Here is a 21,495-nt window from a genome sequence, read left to right as displayed (position 1 = left end):
ATCCTGTACTACTTCCATATAAGCATGGATAGAGCTGGGCTGTAAGACTTTAACCCACTTAGCATTGTGGCCCACAGAAGCTGTGCCACCTGAAGCAGCTGGGGGAAAGTGAAAAGCAAGAGTCCCCAATTTTTCTGCTACTGATTTGCTGGAGCAAAAACAATCAAACAAAATCAAACCTGTTAAAGAACTACTCTTGAGCATTTTAAAATCTCACATATCATAGCACCAACTAGACGACTTGCTTGCTTCTGATAACCTGGTTATAAACACATTAGCTTGGGAGCAGCTACTAGTTTTAAGTATGTTGAGACACATTTTAATTATTGTTTCTAACTAGGTTTTATTATTCCATAGTTTATAACTGATGTTTTTAAATGTTTTAAGCTGCCTTGAACCCTAGCTTGGGAGGAAGGTGGGCTAAAAAGTAAATTAAATCAAATTATTAAATTAAATTAAAATGGCTCTACTGTATGCATGCTTGTCTGAGTCAACCAAAGTGAAATTACTGCGACTTCTGGGACGCGTTTTGAGTAAGTGACGAATTGCTCTTTTTGCCGTTTATAAACATGCAGGAACACAATGCGAGACTGCAAGGCTGTTAAAACCTTAAACCCCTAAGTAATAGCAGGAGGAGGAGGAGGAGGAAAGCCCCACGAGCAAGAGTTTGCTCCAGGCAAGCAAACCCTGCAGGCTGGGGGAAGGAAAATAAAACGCAGCCCTCCCCACTTCTAGCTGCAACACTTAAGCAGAGCGCCGTTAATGTGAAAGCGGAAGAAGATCCTCTCGGGGCCTCGGGGTGAGAAAGCGAAAGGGGCCGGGCCTTCAGCGAGGAGGCTCTCCGGCCAATCGGAACGCGCTGCGTCAGCGGTTGCCTCCTGCGGAGCAGGCGCTGTTGCGCGGCTCTGGCGGCGCGCGGGAGTTTCGGGGAAGAGTTGGCGGCTGTTCCGCGAAAGGAAGCGGCAGGCGGGACGGAGGGGGTGATTGACGTGGGAAGCGCGGGAGGCGGCGGCAGGTGAGTGTGCGAGGAGGCGCTGCGGGGGGCGGCAGTTGCCTCTCCCCCCCCCATCTGGCCTTCCCACTCAAGCGGGGTTTCACTGGGGGGAAACGGCGGGTCTCTGGGTGCTGCAGGCAGGGCGTGTTTTACTGGGTAAAAAAAGTAAGTGCTTTGGCGCCCAATGGGACGTATCCTTCTGCATGCAGGTCTGTACTAGTTCTAAACTTTAACTCTGAATCTGGAAGCTTTCCTCTCCATCCCAGATTAATGCTGCAGATTTATACACCACCGGGCTGGGAACCGCAGGACCCCGGACCCAAATGCAGCCTTCCAGATTTCTCTTGGGACTCTTCCCCTCCTCCCGCAAACATCCCTTGCTAGGCCTGCTTTGCACTCTCAGGTGTTTCTGCCTGACTGGAATGAGCCCTTGACCTCCCTCTTGCCTGGATGGAGGGCAGAAGGGGATTTGTGGGTAGAAACAGCACAAAAGGCCAGTGGTACCTCGGGTTACAGACGCTTCAGGTTACAGACTCCGCTAACCCAGAAATAGTACCTCAGGTTAAGAACTTTGCTTCAGGATGAGAACAGAAATCGGGTGGCACGGTGGCAGCAGGAGGCACCATTAGCTATAGTGGTGCTGCAGGTTAAGAACAGTTTCAGGTTAAGAACAGACCTTCAGAACGAATTAAGTACTTAACCCGAGGTACCACGGTAATATTCATTCATGCCCATTGCTCTGCCAGCTTTGGGCCTTGGGTCCCACCATTTTTCTCTCAGAAGGAAGTGCGGTCCTTGGGCCTCTGCACATTTCTGTGGGGCTAAGCCACATCTTCTAAGCATTCATTCATTTTTATTCATTAATCTCCTTCATTCAAAAGGATCCCAGAGTGGTTTACGATGAGTGAAACACAATGAACACCGAAACGTGTACCGAATGAATACTGGTACTGAATACAACAGCAGACACAGAAAAATCCATACCTCAGTACCTTTAATCTTGCTGAGTACAATAGGGGCTTCCTGTGCCACTACAGGAGCGGATTTCACTTTTGGGGTGCTGCTATGGAGAAGACCCTATCCCATGTCACAGAACAGTGAGCCCTTCCTGATGGTGGAAAAGGGACCCTCCACTGATCTCAGGGCTCAGGTCTGAGATCACAGACACAAGTGGTAATGTATACCCTACAAAGAAGGGTATACATTAGCATCATCAGGCCGCAATGCAATGCACATATACTGTGCTTGGAAGTTAACCTTGTTGAAATTATCTACCTTTGAAATAGGCTGTTCTGAGTATTTCCTAGTCATCAATGAGGGGAATACAAGCAGCACATGCTTAGGGGCTTGGGTCTTTTTGATTCTATTTTACAAATGCCTTTTACACCCACCTAATCTCTCTGCAGCCACCATGAATGCAGTGTACAAGCTCCTTTAATATGTTATGTTGCTGAAGGCACACATTCAAAATCAATTGATGTTGGTTAGTTTATCTGCTAATATCTATTAGTCCCTCTTTTGTAATCTCAGATGGTTAGAGGTGAGAGGAGAGCAAGGTCCCACATACTGAGTGCATGATTATGAACGAAGTGGGAATTTTAAGTTTGTGCGTAACTGTGAACATGGAATCAGCATCTACTGCGACAGTGTTTACTGCAACAATGTGAGCCTGTATTTGTGACATCATGCACTCTATCATTTCAAAAACCCTCATGAAATTACCCGCACTCAACTAATATAAAAATCTGCCATAGCACCACTATTAGAGATGAAATGATTTGCTAAGTTATTAGGTGTCTGCTTGTTCATTACAGTGCTGGGCACTTGACTGTACACAATACACAATTTCCCAGTCTTTGTTTTGAAATTACTGATTTGCCAACAATAAGTAAAATAAATTATAAACAGATGGTTTATTTATTATCCTTGCTTTGTAGTTAACATACCCACTTGCATGATAATGTTAATCACAATTGTGCCAAAGAGATTTTACTTGTTGCTTGATTTTCTTACAATAAATTGATATTTTCCAATTGTACACATACAAAAGACACTGGAGGAAAGAAGAAAATAACATTCTAAATGCACGCTACATTACTTATCAGACTTCATAAGACGAACGTGGCTGGATCAGACCAGAAGCCAATTAAGTCCAGCATGGTTTCCAGAGTGGCTGACCAAATGCCTATGAGAAGTGCCTGAACACTATGTAAACACAATGTCACTGTCCTTTTTGTGTTTCCCAGCAGCTAGTATTCAGGGACATACTGCTTCTAATACTGGGAGTAATTTATAATAATCATAACTAGTAGCCACTTACAGACTTAATCTCCTTGAAGTTATCTAGTTCCCTCTTATAGCCATCCAAGTTGACAGCCATCACTATGTCTTGTATTGGCAAATTATGTAATTTAATTATGCACTGTGTGAAGAAGAGCCACCCATTCTTGTTTCAGTTAATCTTAAATTGAGACATGTTCCTTTTGTTTATTTTGGCTGTACTCTTTATTTGTACACGTGCCTAGGATTGAACCTAGGTTTAGGTAGACATGCCTAGGATTGCACTGTAAAAGAACTACAGTGGTACCTCCGGTTAAGTACTTAATTCGTTCCGGAGGTCCGTTCTTAACCTGAAACTGTTCTTAACCTGAAGCACCACTTTAGCTAATGGGGCCTCCTGCTGCTGTCGCGCTGCCGGAGCCTGATTTCTGTTCTTATCCTGAAGCAAAGTTCTTAACTTGAAGCACTATTTCTGAGTTAGCGGAGTGTATAACCTGAAGCGTATGTAACCTGAGGTACCACTGTACACACAATTGGATTCAATATGACTTACTTCCAGGTAAGGCTGCTGCCTTAACCAGATAAACAAATTATAGAGGGCCTTGTAGCTTACAATTAGTATGTATATGTGATTATACCAAACAAGAAAAATTTGGAAAGATACAAATACACTCCATGTTTAAGATTAAAACTATATCTAAAAGGCTTAGGAAAACAACGGGTTTTTCCTGGGAATGAAAAGACAAAGCCGTTGTCCAGCAGACCTCTGGAGAGAGCATTCCACAATCATGTCTGGGGCTCTAATTGAGTAGTCTGGTCTAGGTGGCTATATTATGCTAGAATTGCTAGTTTTATTAATAGAGAACCTTTTCTTGAGATGCTTTTAAATGTTATTTATTGTATTTTATATAAACTCTGTGGGAAGCATTTTAATTTTGAAAGGGAGTATATAAATTTGTTAAACACAAAAAACCCACACCCAGCTTTCTGGGGCACGACCACCAAGAAGGCCCTCTCTCTGGATCTCAATTGGTCTCACCACAAATGGTGGGGCACCAACAGAAGGTCTTCCACAGAATATAAGTTATCGTTTTAAACCTTATAAATTCTTCGCATGCTCAGTGTCTCATTAGGAATTAATGAGGAAACATTTCATAAGTTTTGTTTCCTTATAAACGTTGGGATGCTCCCCAGTTTGAAAACTTACTGCTGTTTGGGATATCAGTGGACATTTAGTTGCAAGCGATGTTTCTAGCTTGGCTTCATATTCTAGTTCTGTATCCCAAATGTAATTGTGACAGTTTCACATTTAGAAAACAGAACAGACACGAAAGATGTACTATGTTACTTCAGAGAGAAGTGTGAACAATGGATGAAGATTTCAGTGCTCCCTCGGTGCCTTCATCACTCACTGAGAGCTTAGAGATGGCTATGGAAGTGGAGAGACAATGCGCCAGACTCCTCTGTTTCTCCTGTGCATCAGACATCACAAACGGAGGGAAAAGCTTTTCTGCTGATTCTTATTTAGCAAGTGGGTCTCTTAAGAGGTATGTAAAACTTAAAAATGTCACCCTTGGGCTTTTGTCTTGAAAATACTATTGGGCAGGCTTGACTTTACTAAGAATGTTTCAGTGGCATAATTACTTTGAGTAGTATTAAAATCCCCTGTGTGTGAGTGTGTTCAGGACTGAGAGTTTAGAATGTTTAATTAATTTCTTCTAACAGCTGCTGTGTGCCACAATGATCCCATTAGTGTCTTCGACTTTTGTTTGAATAGAGGGTATGGGATCTCGTTCATACGTTACTGACGTAGCATAGCTTGATGCTGAAAAAACAGTTCCGTTTCGGCTTTTTGTTGCAGTGGTAATAAATTCAGATGCTGATGCAGTGCCAGTGACACAACAGAACTGCAGTACTGGTCTTGAGAAATGATTGGGAGTTCTAGGTGTCCTATGCGAATGGTGCATGGATACATTACTAGTACAGGGTCTTAACACAGGGAAGAATTATATAACAGCAACATCATGTTAGCAATACTTTAGAGCAGCTAGTGTTCCTTAAGGGACTAGGGCAAGTTGTAGGGTTTTGTGCTCCTCCTCCATTCTGGCTCACATTTCTTCCATTCTGTGCTATGATTTCACCAAGGCTTGCATCAGCCAGAGCCAGGGCTTGTGGTTAACCAGGATATGAAGCTGACTTCAAAGCAGAACCTGCTTTGTTGAGTTACATTGGTGCCAACACAGGAGTGTGCATATGTGTGTGGGTCAGCAAGTGTCAGTGGTGTAGATAGTGGATAAAGGGTCATGATCCCATGACAAAAGAATACTAGTTGGATATATATAGGACATCCTTGGGAGAGCTTTCTCGGTGTGGAGGGACATGGGCAATGCCACCTGAATTTCAGTAATAATGGTATCCCCCTGTGTGCCCTATTTGGTACTGTGGGGCCTGTTCTGCACTTTGGAAAACCAGGGAATTAAGGGCAGTGAAACAGGTAGATGACAGCTAGAGTGCAAACAGTGAAAGATGTGCTGCAAAGCTGCCTGAGCAGGAGTGAAACAATATAATCACAGAAGGAGGCCCATTTCTTTGCACCAGTCGCATCCTCAAGTAGCCATTCAAGTTGAGCTTTTTCATTCACTTCTACTCCAGAGCATTTTGCCAGCTTCAGCCGTTTCAAGATCTGGATAACTAGTCATTCATGTACTTGTAACCTCCAGATTGGATTACTGCAATACATTCTATGTGGGGCTGCCCCTTATGTTTGTCTGGAAGCTGCCTCTGATGCAAAATGTGGTGGTTCAACTGCTCCCTGTTACACTGCTGCTGTATGAATTGCACTAGCTGCCAATTAGCAGGTTAAGTTCAAGCTCCTTGTCAAAAGGGTATACAAAGCCCTATGCAGTTTGGGACCAGCAGGCCTAAAATATAGTCTCACCCCTTATATACCCAATTGATCACTGCTCTGCAGGAATTGGGTCTTTAGTGTGGTGGCAACTGTCCTTTGGAATTCCTGTCTGTTGTACAGGCACCATCTCTGTTGTCTGTTCCATAGCTACTGGAAACCTTTGCCTTTCTGCAAGCCTCTTAAGTGGATATCTTTATCCCAGTCTGCATCAGTATTGGAACTGTGTTTATATATGAAATTGCTTTATATTATTTTATATAGGGAACATTTTAAAATTGTTTTTACACTTTTCTTGTCTTATGGTTATAACTTTTATTTTTTATATATTTGTTATATTTTTTGTTTTAACCTTTGTGGGGACCGTATGATAAAGGGCAGGTAAGAAATCTAATAAAATAAATAGCATTTTAAGAACCTGTGAATAATGCTGCCTATGTTTTTCAGGGTTTTGCTGGGACTGGATCCTTTTCCAAATGACTATGAAGAAGACATCATAGAGTTATTTGGTTTCCAATGGGTTACCGAAACTGCTTTAGTTGAGTCTTGTACACTTCTCTTTGGATTATTTAGGTATGGTTTTTTTTTAGTATATTTATCTCCATAGCATGTAGTCATAAGTATACTGAGCCAAATTATTGTCCTCTAAATATACAGCACTTTTGGAGAGTGGATCTGAGGGCATTGTTAGGGTCTTTCGAACATATAACATTACTTTATTATTGTGGTACATTGTTGCTGAATCTTGGGAAATGGCCATGCTGTTGCTTGTGTCGCACAAACACTTTTAAAAAAAGTTCTTATTGAGTAAACATGCATAAGTCACACTAAGTTCAATGAACTTTCTGGTAATTGTGCTTAGCATTACATTTACAAGCTTGTTGCTGTTGTCAGTGCAAAATGGCTGCAATCTCCACAGCCAGGACAGGCTTCCAGGTGAACTCAGCATAGTGCTAGTCCTGTCAGTGTGAAAACATGCATTGCAGCAATGCCCACAGCACAGAGTGACTTAACAATGTAGCATCCCCACCAGTCATCACATGGTTCACAGTGCAGGCTAGGGCAGAACCATGTCACTTGGCAACAGCACCACCAACCAGGGCACTGCATTCAGACAGAGCATCATCAGCTCTTCATGCAGAAGGCCCCAACTTCAATCCCTGGCATCTCCAGTTGGGGTGTGAAAGGCCCTGGTCTGAGATCCTGGAGAACCACTGCCAGTTAGAGTGGACAAGGCTAAGCTAGATGAACTAATAGTCTGATTTGGTATAAGGCAGCTTCCTACGTTTCTATGGCTTTAAGATCTTTGGGGGAGACCCTTCCTAGCATCCGACGTCCAACAGCTGTACATTAGCTGGTGGCATGGGCCTTCTCTGTGATAGGGCCCTAATTGGGAAACAGCCCACCCTGTGAGGCAAGGCGGCCCAACTTTTCATACCAAGTGGGCAGCAAGAGTACTTCCACACGGAACCAGAGGGTCACGCACTGCCTTTGGCTTTGCTTGAGGGAGCAAGGCCAAAATTTGACATCACCCCCAGCCCTTGCACTGCCTTCCCAACGTCCCAAAGCAAGGCTCCGGACATTGGGAAAGCAGCTCAAAGGCTACCAGGGCGAGGGGCATCAAATGTTGCCGAGGGCCGCCCAAAAAGGCCTCAAGGGCCACATGTTAAACCACCCCGCTCTTAGGTATGCCTGTTGCTGACTCTTTTTTCCATTTTGATGCCAGCGTATTTGCTTTTAATTCTTTCAGCCATTTGCAGGTTATTAGCTTTTCAGCTTCAGGCTAATGTCGCCACCCTGCGGTTTTATAGGTTGCATTTATGTTTTTATACCTACTCTCTTGTTTGTTTATTGTTTTGTGTTTTAAATTGAGCTTCACTGTACCCTGCCCTGAGATCATTTCCAGTGAAGGGTGGTTATAAACATCATATTATTGGGCATTGCCACATCATATGATGCAAAAGAGGGTGATACGCAGGGGAGAACTGAGAAGTAGACAGATGCTACTTAACCATTCTGCTACTCCAGGAATAGCCACTCATGCCCTCTAGATGTTGTGGACTACAACTCCCATAATTCCTTACTCTTGGCCATGATGCTGGGCTAGATCGAAAGTGTCGTCCAAAACAAATGAAGGGCCCCACACTGGCTAGCCCTACTCTACTCATCTACCTTGCAAATTTATTCTCTCCCCTCACCAAACCATTTAAAATATATTTTCTCCTCAGGAAAGTTCTGGAAACCAGCCTGGCTGAGAGAAAAATAGGCTTGAAGAGGGAGGGATTTTTTTAAAATGAGAGAATCTATGGTCACTGTGGTAGAAAAGCATCCCTTTCTCCTGCCTTCACTTGTCATTTTTCCACCCGTACCCTGCATTCATGTTATATTAACATGTGTTTGGGAACAGTTTACTGATCCCTGCTTGTGGCTGGTTGCAGCTACATTATGTGGCCCATACCAATTACAGGATGAGATCATGGGGTTTACTTTGATGCCTGCCAGTTTTTGAAACATTGCTACTTCTCTCTTGGTAGTCATGGGGCCTGTGGGTTTATTGGTTCTTGTGTATGGGGTTCATTTCACAAATTGCATTTGCCCCAAAGTGGAATATAATATTTTCCTCTAGTTCTAGTCTTGACCATAGCTATCTATTTAGCATCTGTATTACTGTTAGATGAGGCTACACTTCAGAATAGTTTGACATTTGAAAATTGCATCCAGTGCAGAATGGATCTGCCTGCTTATTAACTGGCATTTCCTGTAAAAGGCACCTTACTCCTGTTCTGTATGATTAGCTGTGGCTGTCAATTTTTTTTTTTTTTAGGAAAGCCGGGGATTCAGGCTATACCACAGCCTGGTTATAAAAAGTTGCTTAACCTTTTGTTGAGTATGTTGTCTCCTTTTGTAGCAAGTAAATTTAATAGCCCCCGGACAATGTGCCAATCAGTGCCAAATGCTAAATAACTTTAGTGAAATTTTCTGTTGAAGATACGGAGCCGTACTTAAGATCAGAAAGCATATATAGCCAATGCCACATCTAGAGTTGGAATTGCATTTTTCTGATGCTTTAGCTCTTATCTTAAGCCCATGGTGGGGAACCTCAGGGGCTGACTGGGTCCATCAAATCCTCTCTGTATGGCTGTCCCTCTCTCTGGGCCACACCTCTCACCAGCTTTGCTCTACACCCTCCTGAGGTAGCTAGAATGTGTCATTGAACTGTAATACTACCTCTTGCTTGCCTGGGTTGGGAGATTATATAGATGTGTTTTACACACACACTACTTCTTCTTTGGCGATCACTCATAACTGAGTAAGATTGTCTTCCATGAACACAGGCTTAACAGTGAGTCCATAAGTGACTGTGAAGGACAATTCTGGATCCACAGGTCCTTCCACAGTAAGGACATAGGTTTCCAGGCCGGGGTTGATCACAGTGAGGGTTTGCCAAATGTGCCTTTCAGTAGGTGACCAGTAGATTCATATCTGCTGCAGCCTTCATCTGCCTTCACAGCCGTTGTAACATACCACTTACTATCTTCTGCCGGTTCTGCCATTGAGGACTTCTTGGATCATTCTTTGTCTAGCTCCTCCCCTTTGACCTTACCATCTTGGGTGACCCTGCTGGGAATACAAGACTCCTGACGGCTTCACTCACAAGGGTCATAGGAACGTGCAAGCCCACTCACTATGACAAGGTGATGATCCAGCAAGTGACCATCTCTCTCTCTCTCTCTCACACACACACACACACACACACTCACTCACTTACTTTTGCCTGGTTGAAATGTAGTTTATTGTACAAAGCCAGGAGCTACATCCATTATCCCAGCATCACTTGCAAGCAGCCCTCTGGAAAAGCAAAAACAAACACCCCCCCCATCTCTATCTTAAGCCAAGACAAATATATTCCCTTGTAGTTTCTTCAAATCTCTTGTTTATTTCCCTTCTTGTGTTTTGGCTTGCCATACATTAACATAGATCTGGTATTCCCATACTCTCTGTTAGTTAAACCGGGAATAAGCACTAACAAACTCTTTTATGTGGAATCATCATTATCTGTAGGAGGTGATCAAGGGATCAGGCAGAACATGCAAATTGGCTTGATTATTTTCAGTTTTGTTTCAACTGTTAGTCGATTTACCCCCAAGAATGAAGCTGTTGGTTGGTTTTGATGAAAGAACCCGATTTTAGATTTCAAAATTTTGTTGTTTGTATGTGCTTTCTTTGTTATAGGCAACAAATACACAAATTGGAAAACCTCATTCCACCAAGTTTATCTGACTTTGGTAAGTTTTTTTTTAATGCTTTTAGGTCGTTTGTGCCTTGCTGTATATTTTTAACAATAAATATTATGTTTGTTTGTTTGTTTGTTTGTTTATTTTAAACGGAACCTGCCCCTTTCCCTTCCTCCAGTATTCAAAACTTATGAACTATACACAATTTCGATGCACTGATTTGATATTTCTCATAAGTGAGCCCCATTAAAAATTGCTAACCTTTAAAAGAAAAACTGTGTTATTGCAACAGCCATAATAACCCAATGGGGGTGGGGGGGATCACAATTGGCCTTGTCCTTGTCCTCACCCACGGGTAGTGGATCACTTGATTAAAGTGATGACAAATGCTTGGACACAAAGTGTAGCCATTCTTTGGCATAATGGATAAGTAAAGAACACCGTCAGTTGGCTAATACATTGCACATTTTGAGCAATGTAAAACATGGTCTTTAAAAATGTTTTGAAAGGTGCATGCCAAATCCCAAAGCTCTTTGAAGCATTCATGTGCACATGGATGTACCCTGTCCTGGGATTGTTTATGATGAAGGGCAAGATAAACGTATTTTAAATAAATAAAGAGCAAGCATGAGACAGATTTATTGCTCTATACACAGGAAGATTTTTGTCTACAGTTTCCCATGCACATCCATCAGTGCAAAAATAACTGAGGGAGGATCAATCCCTGCTCATGCATTTAAGCTGTTGGATCAGGACCAACAAAGCTGAAGCATCAGATGAACTACAACTTGTTTCCTCCGATTCCATTTTAGCTTTCTGAGGTTCTTCTGTTTCCATCTTTTGTATGGAATTTCTTTCATTAAGGTACAGTCCTGACATTGTGTATACATCAGTGCCACTTTAAATAGTGAGCTGTCAGTATGTAGTAACATAACCATCCTAGTAGTGTTTTCCATGTCACAGTAGATCTCTTGGGTATTTTTAAAGGCATGATGTGTGTAGTAAGCTGCTGCATGTAAACAGCTTCTTTGCAGAAAGGTTTCAAACAGTTGCCATGCGGCCACTGATTATTTCCCCATATGTGTTAATGTTGTTGTCTATAACTCTTTAATTTTATTTAGATTGAGTGCCCACATGACGTGATAGAAATTATTTATTCCTGTTTGTTCATTTGTATTTTTTATAATCAACTTTCACTATGTTTCCCTTTCAGTTTGGGGAAAATGGGTTATGTCAATGAAGCATACCTGAAATCACACATTTCTAATTTCTGCCTTGGTTTCAGGTCAGGCTGCAGAGCTTCACTGGGAAGCCCAAAACATCAGGCAGCAGTGCATTCAGTTCCTGCAGTATGTGAAAATGTTCATCTTCAGGTAGGTTGTCAGACACGGTTCCTGTTTAATTTTTGTTTGCATAGTTGGTGCTGCATGATATTACATATTAACATCTTCATTCAGATATCTGGTGCCACACGAAGCAGAAGATGAGTTGCTTCATCCATTTGAAAAGCAGGAAGCACAATTCCCTTCATTACTTGTTGAGGAACTCCATTCTTTGACATTGCACGTTGGACACCTGCATGAACTCTCTAGTTGTGTTCTCGGAGGATTGACTGTTCCGCCACAAGCAAAGGTTTTGACTGTACTTTTTGTTGTTCTTGTTGGCACATATAGACATTTCTAGTTGGCACATATTATAATTTAGAGTTGGAAAAGAGGCATTATAAACTTGCTGGCCAGTTATGCTTGCAAGTTCTCTCTTATCATATTGCCAAGAAAGGGACATTTTGTGTATCCCACCAGGGCAGTGTTATAACTTATGGCACTATATTAGCACTAACCTAAGTCATGCACCTGAGTTACATCACCTAGTGGGATAGATACTTCCAATATTGTTTAGTAGTGCCACACGGTGATATTTGCATGGTGGCTATATTTCTTGTGATAATGCTAATATGGCAGCGAAATGACTGAGCTGCCCATCATTGCTTTCAGTCACATACGTTTTTGGTAGAATATTTTAAAAGTCCACTCTAAGTCACTCTAAGTAGAACTTAGTTAGATGCAATCTTGTGTTAACATTTTGATAATAAGTTACCCTTCATGCCCCATTATAAAAATTGCAACCCCACATCCAGAAAATGAAAAGTCCTTTTGCCTGAACATGCGACATTTAAAACCAGGGGTGGGAGGGGCAGGGGTACAGCCACAAACACACACATGCAGGTTGCTTTTCAAACCTTTGCATAGTTAGCCTGATAGTCCTGGTAATGAAGGGTTCCCATTCATAGGAATGTTCTTAAGCTTGTTCAACCAAAGTCTCTTAAAAATATTCTTCAGACCTTCATGCTAATCGTGCACTCATCTGAAAAAAGAGCCTGTGAACCTGGGGTTATCGGGAATATTTTTGTGCAATGTTTTCTTTTAATTACAGTTATTTTCCCCATCATGGCATCTGATGCATCTTCATCTAGACATCCACTGGTCATTGTTGGAAATTCTTCATCTTCTTGGTGAAAAGATGCCAAGTAGGTTTTGCCTTTGCAATTCAGATTGTTCTTTTGCATTATTTGTGTGTTGGGTTCTATGGGAGATAGTAAACTCTTTGGTTCAAAAAGCACATGTGCAAATTATTGGGAAAATAGTAGTCTGGAAAGTAAATCAGCACATTTTTTAAATTAAAAAAATCATTTAAAAAGTCGATTTATCTCTTCACAGCAAAACTCCATTTTTACATCAATTTAAATGACAATATATCTATCCACAACTTATTTTAAACCAGTTAAAGCATATTATTTGTCCTATTGATTTCAGTAGAATTTCTGATCTATTTCTGCATGTGGGCGTTCTTAAGCTCATCTTTTGGCTAAGAACCCCTCACTTGTGTTAGTCTTTCAGTACAACCCTAAACCAAATCTATTACTTGAAAGCAAAAGTTAGTCTTTAGTGTTCTTAAATTCATTTGAAAGGCTGGCAACCATGTGTACACACATGGCCAAGCCAGCAGGCCCCTGTGCAAATTGACAAGATATTCAGTAAGCCCTTGCTTATTGTCCCTTGGACATCCTCCCATTGTGTTGGGAGTGAGTTGAAGTGGAGAAGAAACCAGCAGGTTGTAAGGCAAATCCAAAAGCAATGTTCAGCAAGCGAAAGGCTTCCATTCCAGTGTGCTGGTATCCTTCCAGTACAAAATGCAGGTCATTTTCTAATGGGAGCCTCTAAATTTTCTCCCCGTTTACAGCTGAAAGGGTGCATTTCCCTGCCTGTGGAAGGTCCTGCCCTCCGAAATATTGTGCAGTGGGGTGGGGTGGGAAAAGATAAATACATTCCGTGGTGTCTAATTTGTGGAAGGACCACAGCTTAGTGGTAGAGCATCTGATTTGCATGCAGAAAGCCTTTGGTTCAATATTTGGCATGCCCAAAAGGAGTTGGAAGAGACATCCTGGAAAGCCTCACATGTTCGTTGTAGATAATGCTGAACTAGACTGACCAATGACATGGCTCAATATAAAGCAGTTTCCTATGTTTGTAACTACTCTAACCTAGGAAAGTATTTCTACTTCAAATAGGAGAAATTGCCCCTCGACTATGTAGAATTTCTCAATTCTGTTTGTGAATAAACTGCAAACAAAGTACTGCAGTACATATCATTGCTTTTATTCCTTGAATTGCTTCCATGCCATTGGAACAATGTATAAAACTGCTTTATTAACACTCACCCCTGGTCAAATGGGGTAAAAGCTGTATACAGTCATACCTCGTGTTGCGTCCGCTTCATGTTGCATCTTTTTGTGTTACATCCCGCGGCAACCCGGAAGTACTGGAACGGGTTACTTCCGGGTTTCGCAAAATGCGCAGAAGTGCCAAATTGTGCTATACGCATTCGCAGATGCAGCGCTTCTAAAGGTAAAGGTAAAGGTAAAGGTACCCCTGCCCGTATGGGCCAGTCGTGTCCGACTCTAGGGTTGTGTGCCCATCTCACTTAAGAGGCCGGGGGCCAGCGCTGTCCGAAGACACTTCCGGGTCACGTGGCCAGCGTGACGAAGCTGCTCTAGCGAGCCAGCACCAGCGCAGCACACGGAAACACCGTTTACCTTCCCACTATAAAGCAGTACCTATTTATCTACTTGCTCTTAGGGGTGCTTTCGAACTGCTAGGTGGGCAGGAGCTGGGACCGAAAGACGGGAGCTTACCCCGCCGCGGGGATTCGAACTGCCGACCATGCGATCGGCAAGTCCTAGGCACTGAGGTTTTACCCACAGCGCCACCCGCATCCCTGCAGCGCTTCTAGTTGCAGACATTTCACATTACGGACTGGCCTCCAGTACGGATCCTGTCCGTAACACGAGGTACCACTGTATGTTGTTAGAGCAGCATGGAGAAACCACATCATTATGATTTTGGCTGAATTAAACATACGCTGAAAAATTTCCTTTACCTGCTGCAAAACACAATGTCAGAAAACTAAGGACAAATTTGGGGTAATCCCCCCCCCCCCCCGTTAACATTTTCTTTAAAAGAACATAAAAAAGGATGACTTGCTTTTCTTTGCTCAAATAAAGTGAAAGTATGTATGCATGTCTATGTCTGTATTCATAAAGTCAATATCAAAGCTTCCTTCATTTCCTTTTTATTTTCTAGGGCAAACAGTGTATGCTCACAGGTTCTCAAATTTAACAGGTGAAAATTTAACCAATATCAGTTTGTTTGAAGAACATTGTGGAAACCTCTTCTATGATCTGATAAGTTTGGCAGCTAACAGGTATACAAAGGTATAATGATCATCTTATTTTTTACTGTTGTACGAGTGTTGCATAGCTGGCTCTTTAAAACTAGACAGTAAAAGGAGTTTCCTAACTGAATTTAGCTTTTCATCAAATCCTTATATATTTTGGCTTGTATGAAAAGACTATATTATTTAAAGACTCTTGGTTAGGAACTGTTTATTCACCTCTACTTGCCAGCTGAATGAGGAAATAATTTTGAGGTGTATTTTTGCCCTGAGTTGAAATATGCACCGTATTGAAGACTATAAGTAGCGAAAACTCCTGTAAATTATACAAAGTTGTAAAAACAGCAAAATTGAAGAAACTGTTTGAAATCACAGAATTTAGCTTTCCGTGGCTTCTAATTCAGATTGTATGTAAACATATATATTTTTAAGTATAGTATTTTAAAACACTTCTCTACTGCCCTTCATCAGATTTGATTCCCTGCCATATTTGTATGCCAATGCAGTTTAAATTCTTAAGTATTAGTGTTATTATTATTTTTATATATTTCTAAGCATTCCATCCCCAAAGAACAATTGAGAAAGTAGAAATAATGTTACTGTTAACATCACTCGTTTGTTAACACAGTTTGTTGTTATTTAGTCATTATTTTACTTTGTTTTTTAGCAATCTTTTCCTTCTATGAGAACATATTTCTAAGTACTGTATCCAAAGAAAGCTTTGTTTGGAAGACTTTTAATATGCACTGAGTTTCCTTTGCCAATCTGCTACCTTCATAAGTTCCAGACAGCAAAAAGCTTATTAATAATGATGAAAATGTTAACCAATAGAAAAGACACCCTTGCAATTGTGTAAAGGCCAGTCTAGTGTGGCATGTAACAGCAAGCAATATATAGCTAAATATAATGCAAAATAATGTGAAACTTTTAAAAAAAAAATTCTGAAAATAAATGGGAGTGGTATCTAGTTGCTGTATGTGGCTACAATACCACCTGCTGGTGGATCAAGGTAAAACCCACTTGATTAAAGATGGCAGACTAACAACTCATGAAATAGTACATTGTTTTAGAACAGAAGTAGTGATTTTGTTCTATCATGTGTTTCATTAGGGCAGTGCTGTTTGTTCAGCACAGAGTTTGCACTGGAAATGTGAGAGCTTTAGGTAATTTGTATAGCGCTTCTTAAATCTAAAATTAGCACACTTTGCTCTGAAGGTGCATTATGCTCTGTAGAGTTTCCTTCCTAGCATGTATGTTTTGGTTTGCAGCCTCGGTGTATTAGTAAGGTGAAAAAGCTCTTCATGAATCCTTTCACAAAAAGTAACAGCTATTTGTGGGGTATGGCTTGTGTCCAGTTAGAGGCATAAATGCATCCCACTGCTGTTGGTGAATTGATATATGAACCATTTATAACCCAGCTGCCAATTCTCATCTGTTAGGGAGTTTTTAGGAAGAAATAGATAAGTATTTTATCTTTTTTTTAAAAAAAAAAAAAAAAAACCCTACTAGGTGGCACGGGAAAACACAACTTTTATCACAGACCCTTTTAAAAATATTAACTTCCTCTTTTAAAAAAACAACAATCCTCAATATTCAAAGTATGTTCTACTTTCTGGCTTATTTAATCCTTTCACATTTAGACTTACCGTACTTTTCCATGTATAAGACGAGGTTTTTTTACTCTAAAATAATGTTAAAAAACGGGGGTCTTCTTATACATGGATAGTTCATGGGGGGGCAGTTGATTGGTTGCACCTGCGAGCTTGTCAGCGGTGATTTGGTGGGTGATTGGTGGCTGCGGCAAGGGCTGCTTTGGATTGGCTGCTGCTGCGGTAACGGTGGGTGATTGGTTGCCACGGCAAGGGCAGATTTAGATTGGCTGCCGCTGTGGCAATTGGGCGTGCGATTGCCGGCTGCTGTTGTTGAGCAGGCAGACGCTTGTTGGCTTCTGCAACGCAAGTGATTGTCAGCGTTTGTCAGTTGGGTTAGTGATTTTCTTCATCCCTGCCCCCAAAAGCTCCGCAACTATGGGCAGTCCTCGCCCCCAAAAAGCTCAACAGCTCTGGGCCATCTCCAGTTTTCTTAAGTTTGAGTCCCCAAAAATACATGGGGTCGTGTTATAAATGGAAAAATACGGTAAGTGTTGTAATGACAATATCTTAGCTATTTCCTGCAGTGAACATTTCTAAAAGTGTCCATATGTAAAATTCCACTATTTGCTCTGAGGAAATTGTTTGTTCATCGCAGGTAAGGCCCTCTGAAGCTCTAACTAGTCACCACTACCCTTGCACATGTGTAAAAGAATTGTGGATTTTGCTTATTCATCTGCTCAATCACAGAAATAAGGGATCCCTTACAGAGGTAAGACTCGTTGCGTGACTAGCATGGGTAATATTCTATGAAAACAATTGCATTTGAAACATTCAGATATTCGTAGACAGATGAACAAATGTCCCAAACTATTTTATGTACCGAAAGCCTTCTTTTACACTTGGTTCCATTCTCAGATAATCTGTAAAGGGGTCTGTGTTCCTTGACAGGCAGAACGTGGGGCAGGTGGGCATGGTTTGGGCCAAACTGCCTTACAAGGCAAATTGGTACTTGTGCCAGGTCTAATCAGGATCCCGGGGCAGTGGTTCCCCATGCCTGATTTAAAAGGATCACTTTGAGAAGCGCAGCAAGTGATGCATATCAACTTCAGAGCCTACTAACGGTTTTCTACAAGCTGGTAAAGGAAAGCAGCAACAGGAAAATTATTGCAAGAGATGGACAGGGTGACTGGTATGTGTGTGTGCACTACATTATAAAATTGAACTTTTTTTAAAAAAAAAGCTGAGTGGCTTACTTTTCATTGCAGTCTTTTTGGATCTGTTTGAATAATATTCTAAAGGATGTATTTGGAAAAAAGAGGGATACAGAAGCAGTATCTGCCTTCAAATCAATTCCATGCAAGGACTCCCTGACTTTTTGTTGGTGGCTTATAACTCACTTGGCATTACTTCACCATATTGACCGCAATGGGAATGTAGATGAAAAGGTAGGTTTGTTTTTACTGCTTTCTAAATCCTCTCATATATTTTTAAATGTTTACTTAGGCCTTGTACCTTACATAGATTTCTGGCACACATGCTGAGAATGTTTGCATAGTGAGTTTATACCTTAAAAAGCTACTCTCTTTTGTGATAGGGTAAAAAAAAAAAAGAAGAATCAGCATTCCTCTCTCCCAATCCCCACCTACCTACAAGTTTGGTTTTTTTACCCAGTCTCTCATGACATTAGTTAGTGCTCAGGATCCTTACAAATACTAAGTCTGATATGGAACTGATAAAATAGTCCCACAGTATTTCCAGCCTACACAGGATTGAATTAAAAAAAATTTGTTTGTTTCTTTACCTCCATGCCTTCTCTTGAAGCTGTAACTTATCTCCTACACCTATTCTAACATGAGAGTATGCCTGGCATGTGATAAACATATCTCATTTAACTGAGGAGACTGTGCTACCTTTCAGCTTAAAAAAATAAATCACTGCGCTGCTGCCAATGCAATTTGGGCTGTTTACTGATTATTCTGAAAAAAGTTCCCAGCTCTCCAACTTCTGTCTCCTAACCCTAGAGCTTGACAGAAAACCAACCTTTGGGGGCCAGGTGGGCACATTTTGAAATCTGAGATACTTTCATAGAAAACAGCTGGTTGGTTTAAGGTGGCTTTTCTTTTATTTTTTTAGGAAGGTGGAGTGTAAGGTTTTATAAATTAGATTCCTGTAGCTCTGGGAGAAGATATGCAGTATGGTACTAGTGGCAAGTTGGAAGAGATGGCATTTAAATAGGAAAGTTTCTCTGTCAATAAGAAAGTATGAAGCCTTTTTAAAAACTTAAAGAAGAGAACATATTGATCATATGTATCTTTCCTCAGCTACAAAATAGTCCACATTATCGTATCCTTAAAGGCTACATTCATAAATGTTTAAAACCAAATAGAATAGTAATATTACCACTTTTGAACATTGCAGGGGTCAATTTTAACGCTGCTCTGGGCTATTGAAATAGAGTCAGAATGACTTCAAGCTAAACATTCTTGCCTTTGAATTGTCTAAAATGACTACTTTGTAAGATATGCAAAGAGTGATTTCCAGCTGAGCAGCTTAGCAGCTCAACAGGTGAGCCAGAAGAAGAAACTAGTTTTCTCCCGACATTGTTAAAAAGAAATACTACCCATATACTTAAAAGTTGTAGTCCAAGTTATGATTCTTTTACTAAACGTGACAGAAGAATACAAAATGGTCTTCCAAGCCCCTGGCTCCAGACCATACATGTGCTGTTTTGCACAAATAATAGTATAAATCTTTTTCTTAGACTGCAATGCTGTATGTAGAGTAAGAGTGGGGTGTTCTGGAATTGCTTGCATACCTTTTTTGTGTTTCAAAAGGCAAGGCTTCTTTTATTAAATTGAGCAAGCTGAAAGTGGGATATGGCAAACTGTTGACAATAATTTTCAATATGTCTTTGGTCTATTGGCTCAGAATTGGGTAATAAAGAACTTGTGAACTGCTTCATTGTCCTTGATTCGGGTGCCAGAAAGCTTTTCTTCACTCTTTGTAAACCATTACAGCTTATTACAGTGGTACCTTGGTTTACGAACTTAATCTGTTCCAGAAGTCCGTTCTTAAACCGAAACGATTCTTAAACTGAGGTGCGCTTTCCCTAATGAGGCTCCCGTCGCCTGTGCCCTTCAACCATTCAGATTCCATTCTTAGACTGAGGTAAAGTTCACAAACCGGGACACTACTTCCGGTTTTGCGGAGTTCGTAAACCGAATAGTTCTTAAACTGGACTGTTCTTAAACCAAGGTATCACTATATACATTAAACAGGGGAAGTCTTGTAACAATGTTACCCACTCCCATGAAACTACTTGTGCTTAAGGATGGCTAGAACTAACTAATGGAATCAAATTTCGTATGTTGGTTGTGGTGTTGTAGAAAGATAGATTTGATAGCTAGGATGCACATTAACAAGTTGCAGCTGCTATTATCAGTGCTAGATTTACGTATAAGCTAACAAGCTATAGCTTAGGGCCCCACTCTCTTGGGGGCCCCTAAAAAATGTAAAGGGGGGGAACTGGATGTACATTTCCAAAATATAAGATAAAAACAAATAAAATAAAACCTACATACAGCAACAGTGTTTTGTGTTGTGTAGGCTCCTATTTGTTATGTGCAAATGGCTTTTGGTACCTATTAGGTCCATAAATTACCGTATAGCATATATTCAACATAAAAAACAGCGACAATTTGTTGTTGACAAATTGTCAACAGCTGGACAGCTGGACATATAAAGGACCCCATTACCTTCAGTAGTTTAGGGCCTCATCAAACCTAAATCCAGCCCTGCTCTTGATACTTCAGAGGTAGTTCAGTAGGCATGTATTCTGGATTTTAAAAATTAAGAGTAAAAAAACTGCAGTGTACTTCTAAGAAAAACAGGTACTTTTGCTATGTGTAATGAGTACTTTTTCTGGCCTATCCATACTACCGTAAAATACATTTGTTCTCTGTGAAGACAATAAATGTTTTGCCTTTTAATCAAACTTAGTGGAGAAAAATGAGTGTTCTGCACACCCATTTGTAGCAATAATTAAAAGAGGGTAAATATCACTTAGCTTGCCATGCATAGCTCACTTAGTATTTGCTTGCCAAAACCAGATATTTATCATTCAATATGGTTTTTCATCTAGAAACCAATAGACTCTAACTGGTCCTTTGTGGAAGATCTATTGAAGCAGTCCATCAATAGTCAAGTAAGTATGTTAAGAATCACAGGCAAGTTTGATTGGGCTGATTTGGGGACAGAATGTGAAAATGATTTTATTCACCACGTTGCTTTCAGAAATCTGGCTTCTTTAACTCAGGAGTACGAACAACCTTGATGATCTGTGTGAGCTAGGCTGCTGTGTAGTTTCCTTCTTGTTAGTGGTCATACTCCTGAGTGCTTGTGTTTTGAAGATAAATTGTAAGATAGGGTGGGGGGGCTGGGGAAAGATAATTATCGTGGACGTATTACTTGGTTCCTTTGACAAGATGTATTCCGAATAAGAACAGGATGCTTAGAAAATGTAAGCTCTATGCTGAATCTGAGGGTATCAGGTTGAGAGACGTGATGGGAGAGATAGTCTATTGCATTGAAAATTCAGCTATATCCTCATCACAGCAGGAAGGTGACTTGCCTTGCTGAGCAATTTGTCTTACAGGCTTGAATCAAACTCTTACTGATAAGGTTGTAGCTTCTGAGCACTCACTTCATACCTTATCATTTTTCTTTCTACAGAGCTGTTAATGCAGTATTTTGTGGCCC

The 21,495-nt window shown here is 41.0% G+C and overlaps 1 protein-coding gene across 1 annotated transcript in view; it reads left to right on the top strand.

Annotated features, from left to right (window-relative positions):
• The first annotated feature begins 932 nt into the window (after nucleotides 1–932).
• MMS22L (MMS22 like, DNA repair protein) overlaps nucleotides 933–21,495 on the top strand; it is a 77,185-nt gene continuing 56,622 nt past the window's right edge. The window contains exons 1-11 of the mRNA XM_081856820.1: nucleotides 933–1,015; nucleotides 4,628–4,821; nucleotides 6,627–6,752; nucleotides 10,413–10,465; nucleotides 11,700–11,787; nucleotides 11,872–12,046; nucleotides 12,848–12,941; nucleotides 15,055–15,185; nucleotides 17,393–17,506; nucleotides 18,003–18,182; nucleotides 20,879–20,941. Of these exons, the coding sequence (XP_081712946.1) occupies nucleotides 4,643–4,821; nucleotides 6,627–6,752; nucleotides 10,413–10,465; nucleotides 11,700–11,787; nucleotides 11,872–12,046; nucleotides 12,848–12,941; nucleotides 15,055–15,185; nucleotides 17,393–17,506; nucleotides 18,003–18,182; nucleotides 20,879–20,941 (1,203 nt within the window). The 5' untranslated portion in view covers nucleotides 933–1,015; nucleotides 4,628–4,642. The remainder of the gene's footprint in view (nucleotides 1,016–4,627; nucleotides 4,822–6,626; nucleotides 6,753–10,412; nucleotides 10,466–11,699; nucleotides 11,788–11,871; nucleotides 12,047–12,847; nucleotides 12,942–15,054; nucleotides 15,186–17,392; nucleotides 17,507–18,002; nucleotides 18,183–20,878; nucleotides 20,942–21,495) is intronic.

This window comes from Podarcis erhardii (assembly GCF_964252035.2).
Source record: "Podarcis erhardii genome assembly, chromosome: 3".
In the NCBI taxonomy this organism is placed as follows: domain Eukaryota; kingdom Metazoa; phylum Chordata; class Lepidosauria; order Squamata; family Lacertidae; genus Podarcis; species Podarcis erhardii.
The sequence above is the reverse complement of the archived record's forward strand: the minus strand, read 5'-3'. Positions and strand labels throughout refer to the sequence as shown.